General features: G+C 41.0%; 1 protein-coding gene across 1 annotated transcript in view; it reads left to right on the forward strand.

Moving 5' to 3' along the window:
* The window catches only part of JAZF1 (JAZF zinc finger 1), a 673202-nt gene extending 665036 nt beyond the window's left edge, over window positions 1-8166 (forward strand). The window contains exon 5 of the mRNA XM_085631608.1: window positions 1875-8166. Within this exon, the coding sequence (XP_085487734.1) occupies window positions 1875-2048 (174 nt within the window). The 3' untranslated portion in view covers window positions 2049-8166. The remainder of the gene's footprint in view (window positions 1-1874) is intronic.
* The last annotated feature ends 1702 nt before the right edge of the window (window positions 8167-9868 follow it).

Genomic DNA, 9868 nt, shown 5'->3' on the forward strand with positions numbered 1-9868 from the left:
TGGTTCACAAAGTTATACGTACACTTTTGTGTAAGTTTACTATTTTTGGGTATTCACAAACTACGTGCAGTTTTAAGACTCCGCACTCTGTATACTTATGTGTGCAAAGTTCTCCACCATGACTGCGGAGTCTCTGGGTGAGAAGAACTCAGCACACAAGTATAAGGAGTGCAGAGTCGTAAAACTCCCCATGTAGTTTGTGAATACCAAAAAGTAGTAAACTTACACAAATGTGAAAGTTTACCTTTGTGAACCAGGTCCTTATGCTTTTTTGAAGCTCACTGTTACCCAAGTGTGTCTTACTTAGCGCTGCAGTAGTCCCAACCAAACAGAAAAAAGAGAAAGAGCCATTTCCATGAACATTTAGGAAAAAGCCAAGTTTAAAGACCCTATCTGAACTAAAGGTGGTTTATTTTGCCTCTTAACTGGAGCTGGTTCCATTCTTTTTTCGTGAGTTGCAAACACATCGGCCCCCTGTCCTACACTTTTTAAAGCTTGAGACTCTAGCTAAATGCATTGTAGAAGAGTGACTATTTCTGTGTGGATGGTAACGGCCAAGTTTTGTAGTGTGTAGGGACTTGTTGCAGAAGGTCCCTGATCCTGATGTCTAAGCTTCTGAAATTGACCCCTTTATCACCAAGCCAGTGTAGCACCCTTAAAACCACTGATGTGGGTCCTTCTGGGTAGGGTTAGAATGCTCCGAGTCGCCAAGTTTTATAGCAGCTGCAATTTTGAAAGCAAATACTTGGAGAGCCCAATGAATAGTGCATTACAAAAGTCCAGTCTTGCACGAATGGTCACTTAAACCACAATTCTTTAACAAGCAACAGATGAGTGGAAAAATTTTAGCGAGCAGCCTCAAATAATAGAAGCAAATGGAGGTATCTCCGTTGATACGTGGTTTAAAAGAAGGGGAGTTATCAACAAAGACCCCCAGATTTTTTGCCTCCTTAACCACGATGGGTGATGTTCTAAGACGTGAATGCCGCCAATCTATAGATGCCAGATGCTTGTGTTTTACTGTACTCATCTTACTAAGTGAATACCAGCCCTTAGTTATATTACACAATCTAAAGTAAAATACCCTGGGATGGACGGTGCTTCATTAAGATCACTGTAGGCAGATGCCTTATGGCCCCACTTCAGGTAGCCACTAGAGGGCGTCATACTTCAACAAGTGGCCTCAAAGAATGTGTTAGCGGAATGAGAACAGCGGACCAGAAACATGTAAGGAAGCAGTATTGATGATGGAAGATTAGAATTATTTTGGAATGGTCTATAAATTTATCCTCAGAACACCATGTGGTGACGAGGGTAGACTGTGCCAAGTGATTCTCCAAGTCCTTGGGCCTGAATGTCTATTTACAGTGTATTTTTATGAAGAATTGTTTTCACTTATTTATTTTAGGGTTTTATAAAGTTCTATACCCTTCACTTGGCTGCGTCATAGTGCTTTGTGTGTGAGACGATGATTCTTCTCTGCTACTTTTTACCATAGTGGTACTCCTGAAGTGGGAAATAAGAGAATACTACTTTTCAAAGCATAGACTGATTTTCTGTAAATTTTTCAAAATGAACTAGTAAAAATTCACGCCAGATTTAAGCATCCTTGGCTTGAGGTCTCTTGGCTTGCGGTCTCATTTAAAGTGATGGAACCCATCAGAGCTATTGCCTGGTTTCATTTGAACTATAAGTTGGTGTTACTTATGGAAAGTGAAAATGTGTCATTCTGTTTATGTCCCTAGTTTGTGGTCGTTCGAGAAAACAAGGGAAATAGATAATTGCCTACTGCATTTTGTTTATAAATCCCACAAACTTAAAAATTCTTGATATGTAGCACTTTACAAGTTTTTTTGTGTCTTTATCACCTACAGAACGTCAATGGCATTAAGTACCATGCCAAGAATGGCCACAGAACACAAATCCGCGTTCGCAAACCCTTCAAGTGTCGTTGCGGGAAGAGTTACAAGACCTCTCAGGGCCTGCGACATCATACAATCAATTTTCACCCTCCCGTGTCTGCTGAGATCATCAGGAAGATGCAGTGATGGAGAGCTGGTCCAACTGTGCCAAGGAATCCTCACCAGCAGCTGCTGATTTAGAAAACAGCCACCTTTTGTTTTCTTCAGGGGAAACGTTCAGCTCCCCTATCAACCACGACTCTAGAAGCATGCTTAAAACAAGTTTCAGTCATTTTTGGAATGATGTATCTTTGTAGAGCTCATGATTTTGTACATTTGCACATGCTAATCACATCATACCCATTTTCGTTACTACAAAAAAAGGTGCTACAGAAATACAAAAAAATAGCTATATAGTTTTCAAAACCCATTTTCACCACAAACGCCGAGAATTTGTGCACAATTCATTTTATTTAGTTTTGTTGTGGCAGCCGACCAGAGGACAGATGTCCTTGAAAGAAGTCATAAGCGATTCACGAATACTCCCCACCCCATATCCTCCATTTTCAGCCTGTTTAACAAGCCTTACGTTATAGGAGTTCCGATGTGGTAAGTCCTAGGTATTACAAATATAAAATAAGAAAGGATGTTTAACATAATATGCTAAAATATTTTCATACATAAATAACATACATAAAGAGGATGTGTGCTTACTGTTTTATATTATCTTGCAAATTATTTTTTGCCTGTTGAAATGCTGGAAAATCTTACCGTTGACCTATCTACAAAGAAAGTAATTGGTTACTTCAGTGTTACGAATGTCGACAATTTTATTCTGTAACTGAATTATGGTCACTCTACGCTTTATGCCCAAGAATAGTTTTGAGGACCAAGCTCTCAGTAACAAATTACAATGTACCAACTCATGAAAAAGTGGGATACGTTTATTCAATTCCACTTGAGTGCAAAGTTAGGTATCGCTATCCATTCCATGTGTGCGTGAAGCGCAACTCCCTAGCTTAATGTGGAGTTTTTAAGCACTTTGTAGTTCTCTATTGCCAACAGGTTTCATGTTTTATTAATGACAATACATTATGATAACTGTTCTAGTTTTTTTGGGGGCGTCACAAAATGATTAAAAAAGCTTGGTTCAAGAAGTATTGTTACTTGGGCTAAAGGGCATCTCTTTACTAACTTAACTTTTGAGTCACAGAAGGTAAAAGATAAAATGACCTAGACTGCGCACCCAATATACTTTTTAGGCTGTGTTTACAATCAGACGCGCTCTACTGGCTAGAGCAGAACAAGTCTCTTGTTCTATGCCTTATAATGACATTCTCCCTCTCTTCCTACTACCCCCACATGAATGCTGGAAAAACGGGGTAAGATAAAGGATGTTGTCAAGGGCTAGCTAGACTTTGAACCCTACTTTTAATGCAGAATTAATTTCTAGTTGTAAACACAGCCCGAAAGAGCAAAGTGTGTTTTGTCAATTTAAGAAAGAAAGCTCTGATCATGGCGAAATCAGTGCTCAAGGAAGTAAAGTGACAGGCACGCAGAGAGATGCCCTTTAATGGATGTTCTATTGACTATTCATTTGTGTCTATGGGATGTTTTTATTTCTGCAGCCCAAATAAGTGGACTTTTCTTTCAATTTCTTTGTTCTGTAGCAGTTTGCTGCACTCCAGTTAAAGTTATTTGCTTCACCTGACATCACTTTGCCATATGAGACTAACTGAAGACATACATGGTATGTGAAACAGGTTGTTAAGCAGTATCTTACAGGTGAATTGTTAAAGCTAGTTATGTATGGCTGTAGTGAAAAATAGTACCTTTCGTTTTCTTGTATGCCATCACTGCATAGTTATCCCAAGTACTGGAAATCCAAGAAACATGACGTCTATGAAGAAAATTGATTGTGATCCACAGGCTTAAGACTTGTAATTCCCTCCAAATCACTACTATAAATTTCTCACAATCTCAGCATTTTGATTTTTCAAACATGGAAGGATGAGATAAAACTGCCTATTTTGTCCTCCACTTTCCAGGCAGGAATTTGGTTTTTCTCAAATTTACTTTAGTTTCTGTGGCCCATCAAGGAGGCATCTCTCTAAATTTCCATTAAATTATTGTGGTACGGTACAATGGTGCAGGATGAACAAACTAGTTGTCCAGCTTAGGAGAAGAGCAAAGCTGTTCACACGTATTTTCTACTTATGGAGTTTGAGTCCAGAGGCCTACAGTCAATAGTACCAGCCTGTCATATGACCACCCCAAAACACAGACCCCTGGACTATTGAAACTTAGGTCAGCTGTTCCATTTTTCTCACTGTCTGAGTGCAGCTTTTGTACTCAGCAGAAGGTTAGTTTAGTTCTTGTGCCAAAGAGCTGACACGTTGAAAGTTCAACAGAAAGGCTGAGATGTTTTTAAATTATTTTTTCCAAATAGACTGATTTCCAAAGACCCTGTTGCCATGCTTACAAGATGTACTACATGAAGGTACAAAAGTTCTGAAAGCTCTCTTGTAGTACTACCATTGCACTCATTGTCTAAGTTATTCAGCAACCAGTTTGCAAAAAAAGAGGATGGTGAACCCACTCTCACACAGTTTTTCTGCTTTCAGTACTGACCACGTTCAACTTCTGAACCGTTGTCTAAATGTTTCAGTTACTTGTGCAGAAGTTCACAAATTGTAGATTTACCACTGTTTGTGGAATCCGATCATTAAAGAACCATTCATACCGTTAGCAATTTTTGCCACCCAAAATCCTGGCACGGAGGTCTTTCATGCCATGTGCCATTTCTCACAGCATCAAAGCCTCTGATTCCTCTTTTGATATCTAACTACACATTGTGCAGGCTTCACCAAGTGCTTTACGGATTACATACCTCATCCTGGATTTAATTATCCAGTTTGCTCAACGCTCTTTCAGATGCCTTGGACCATTAATTTGGGCAAGGACACCCACAAATGGGCTGTCCTTAGCATATTTTTGCACAAAGTGAAATAATGGACAGCGTTAAATTAATTGAAAGACATACTGTACTCCATCTTCTTCCTAATCAAGTTGGGTCAACGTCGGACGGTTTGCTTTGTGAATCATGAAGAGAAACCTCTTTGGGAATAATTAGTTACAGCAATTATTGAGTCTGTTAACTAACAGTACAGAGGGATACACAAGAAAGAGCCAAGCAGTTTGCGGCCCATTGTGCCTTTTTCCCCTAAAAGTATGGATGGCTACATAGTTGGTTCTTAACACCTGGAAGATTGTGCACTCTGGGAGATGTTTCAGTTAGGATGCCTACCCAATTGTGTGACGGGGACTACTCTGTTTAACAGTTTGGGTGATGTCCTTAGATACAGGTTTGTTGGGCAAGCAGATGTGGTGAATCCATTGAATATTTTGGTACGTAACCATAGTGCAGGAGTTAAGTATGGGTAGTGCTAGGTTACACTTCTCCAAACACATTGGATTTTTAAATTCCTAAGCAACAGAAAAAATAATCACCGGTAACATCTTATACAGATCCCTGAATGAAAGTGAAGTTTGGTGCCACTCCCCCCAAAGAATTCCCACCATACATCCATGGAACTCCGTCATCCTCATTAGGTTTATGATTCTGCATTGCCAAATCCTACAGTTGGATAACTAGTATTGACATCAGTACGGAGATGATGCCCAACTCTATTCCATTGGGTTTACCAACTGAGTGTGGTACCAACTGTCTGTCAGTAGAAATAGATACTGAACTATGATGTCTACCTCTTTGCACAGTCTATATTTTCCGTGAACGCGACTGTTTATGCTCTGTGGTATGCTCCTTGCCGATGGCTCATCTGAATTGCCTGCAGTGCTGTCTATATCTCTCTACAGCTATATTCAAGTCCAGCCTTTAATTTATTCAGTAAGCCTCTTTTCCCTTGATCTCGGGCAAGGGTAGAGTATATTTCCCTATCAATTAGGTGTTGTATCGTCTCCCTATGAACTTTGTGGTCCATATGCCATTCCATATACTCAACAGAGACTGCCCTTTAAGTAATGCCTGTGTGTAATCAGTGCAAAACCCAGAAACTTGCTTTTAGTTTATTCAAAATTGTTTGCTTCGTCCAATGTTGATTACCAAAGTTAAATATTTACTGTTTAAATACAACTCACTTTCAATATTTAAAAATAAAGTTTCTTTTCACAGATAGAATGCTTTAAGCCCCATAGGAGTGCAGTTTTAGGGTGCCATTCATTTGCTAGGTATTTGAGTTCTGGCTTTTCTGGCATGCTGAAGCAATTATTGGTCATGTTTCCAAGAATTTAGTAGTCCACGATAATCCAAAAAGTAACAAGGTTGTTCAAAGTTCTGGAATCACTTATTCTGTGCAGCAAAAGAGAGGCCCATCTCTCTCTAATCTGTGATTCTCAGCCTTTTATTATCAGTCAACCCCTGGGTGAGATGTATGGACTACTTTCATCACAACTTTGACATCTAATCAGTCGCGATGAAGAGGCAATCATATTTCTCTCCATGATGATTTGAGACTTCTCACTATCCAAGAAAATAAGGCATGCCTTCTCTTTCTTACCAAGATGGTTTAAACTTTCTGCCTGAAGTAGTTGATATTTCTACTAGTCTTTTTGCTCTCAGTTGTAAGTGAAGCGAAAAGACAATAGTGTTATCTTGTATTGTCTGAATAGGTGTATGCTATAAACTACACATTGCCACTTAACTATGCAGACCAGGGCTCATTGCATGGGACAAAAAAATCAGTTTCCCAGAGGGAGCCTTTGCTTGTTAGATCTGCACATTTGTAACACATTTAATTCATCTTACATATGGGGTAAACTATGCTCAGAATTTTTGCCTATGCCTGTCAGACTTTACTCTTAAACCTCTTTGCCAAAAGCTTATTATTTACACACATTTTGTAGCCTCAAATTTGCCTGATCCTGTTGCATATCATGTTCCTCATGCTTTGGAAATTTTGGGGAAAAATATAAAATGGACTACTAACTTTTGTTTTTTCAAAATCGTTGGCATGGAAAGAACTAGCAACCAACTCCACTTTGTTTAGTTTCCTAGCCCACTATTAGGGAGATTATACTTCTCAGTGACTCGAAACCCACTGTCACAACTTCGATAATTTATTAGGGGTATACATCTAAGTGTTAACAGACTTCAGGGTTCAGAAAGAGAGATTGAAATGTTCTGCATGCACAACTCTTTCATATTTTGCAAAAAGTTCAGATAAATAATCATGTTTCCAGATCCTCCACATTGCCTCAAGAAATCTGGTAACGTGTTAAGAGATTCAGCATTAGAAGTATGTACAAAATGAGTTTCATACATAAAACAAATGCCGCCATGCCTTGAGCATTCCTTCATCACAAGTGCTATTGTTTCAAGAGTTTACCTACTGCCTACTTATGGGTAGAAACTGTATGTGTGTCACGAGAAAGCAGAGGTTCCAAAAATAAAACATGACTCCCATTCCGTTACCGTTTGCTGAGCTGTAAACCACGAGCCCTTCTCTCTCATCTCAGGGCCACCTTCCAGCATGTCCTGAAAGCCCCAAAGGCTGTAGAGAAAAGCACACAAATGAGGAGCAGCTTGTACAGCAAAACTTTGAAAACCTTCCTTCCCTGTTCTTTCACTTAGGGATCTTATTTGTTGCATGGTGGGTTTGCAGGTTTGCAGCCTGTTCCACAAACACCAATGCCATTTAGTCTGCTGTGAGTGCCTGGGGTTTGTAATACAATGTTGCTGGTTGAGTTTTAGGAATGATCCAGACATGAGATGGAGTTGGTTGGTGCATAAAATACCCTATTTGGCCGTTTCCTCTCTGCTAGAGATTTGGCGGCAATTCAGAACAGCATTTATCTTTATTGGCTCTGTTCCTCCTAGCGCATGAAACAGCAGACAGGATAAGTTAGTTCAACAGCTAAACAGTCATTAAATAATGTCATTGTTGCATGTAAATTCTTTTCAAATATAAACCTGCAATTCCAGTTTCTATTTACCTATTCTTCGTGACAGTATTATTAAACAGGTAAGGATGGGACTATTTTGTTATACTGTGTATAGTGAATGTATTGTACTGTGTCAGTGAAAAAGTGTGCTTTAAATTATATTTTCATATGTTTTGTTGGAGGAAAGTACATTAAGTATGAGGGTGACAGCTGAAGGCAACTTAATGAATCAAAACTCCTGTAAATAATGCTGCTTATAAATGTAAATCAACATAAAAATAAACAGCCTCTGAGTTATCACAAACATGAACGTCTCCATTTTGTTTTGCACAACCTTACCAATGATGTATCTTTTTATAAACAGGTCGCAATACTAAAAGAAGCAGCTAATGAAGTCAAACTACTGAGTTTGTGCCTTCTTTCAGATATCTGTATTTCTTCAACAAAATGTTGTTCAACGAGAATATAAATGTTTAAAAGAATGTGACCTAAAACGTGACCGACGCTTTTCAAAAACAAAAAAAAACTTGCAGAGTTTGTAAAACTTTAGTTCTAAGTCTTTCCACCACTACCTGGTACATCAGCCATCTAACTGCACCCTTCATACAAATGTAATTGGTAAATGAATAAGAGTAGGATATTCAGTTTAACTTGCAAACTTGCAGATGTCCTTTACTTATACTCCACAAAAGGCATGTGCATAGTTTTTTCCACCTGTAAAGTTTTCCAAACATAAAATTGCCAAGTTTGTCATATGCACCCCCACAGATTTTGTTTCTGCTTTTCCGTTCTTAGGTCTCTCCTTGGCAGCGCATGCGCTGCGTGCGCTTTCTGATGGATACATCTGCCAGTGGATTCCTCACCTTGTGAATATCCCCTGCGCCAGCATTCCACGGAACTTTTCTTTCCCAGCACTCCACGTCGACGTGGGCGACGTCACAATGCATCGGCCATAAGAAGCCCACGTCGGCGTGATGACTTCAGTTCCCTTTTTTGCGCAACGGTTTTTTCCAGTGCTCTCTAGCTACTTTGTAGTTTAGCTGTGTTACTGTGTAAAATTCAGTATGTCTTCGACGAGGAAGTCGGGCTTTAAGCCCTGTAGGGAATGTGGAGGCCTGATGTCCATGACAGATCCGCATCAGGACTGCTTATGGTGCCTTTCTTCAGACCACGATATGGAAGAATGCGGGTGCTGTAGGAGCATGAATCCTAAAGCGCTGAAGGAGAGGAAGACTAAGCTCTTCATGAAGAAGATCGGTGAGGAGAAGAGAGGGAGAAAAAAAGATAAGTCGAGGCGGGAGTCATCGACTTCGAGGTCGTCGAAGTCGAAGAAACACCACAAGAAGAGGAAGCATTCTTCTCGGCGTCGGTCCTCGAAGTCCAGGAAGTCTAGGTCGGCTTCGCCCCGTCGACGTCGGAGCAAGGACTTGTCACCTTCTCCTTCTAAGTCTCCGAAGTCTCCCTCGCCGAAGCGGGCTCCAGCTCGTTCACCGACGCCGTCACCGGCTCCGTCTAAGGCTTCGACTCCGGGTCGAGTGGAGTCTGATGTTCCTTTGGATGAGCAAGAACAGGAAGAGGCTGCTCCGGTGCTGGATGACTCTGCGGCTCCGGTGGATGATACTGCGGAGCCGACGCCGGTGACTCCACAAAGGGATACAGGGTCGGTCCCTTATCCCCAATTCCCGCTCCAGGTTCAGATTCCTCAAACTTTCTGAATGCCATGTATGGTATTTTTAATAGGGCGGCCTTCCCATCCGGAGCACCAACTGGTCCCGTGGGTCCGATGGCGTATACGCTAGGGGTGCCGCAGCATTATGTTCAGGCTGCCTTTCTGCCCTTTATGCCGATGGCGCCTTCTTGGCAGTTTCCGGCGCCGGCTGGGGATCCGACACGACCTCGGATGGACCATCAGTCTTCGGAGCCTTCCTCGACGCTGAGGCCGACTCCATCGGCGCCACGTCTGGCGCCGCCGACTCCACCTATGGCGCCTCCGACTCCGGTACCTC

Source organism: Triturus cristatus, chromosome 10, assembly GCF_964204655.1.
Source record: "Triturus cristatus chromosome 10, aTriCri1.1, whole genome shotgun sequence".
Taxonomy (NCBI): domain Eukaryota; kingdom Metazoa; phylum Chordata; class Amphibia; order Caudata; family Salamandridae; genus Triturus; species Triturus cristatus.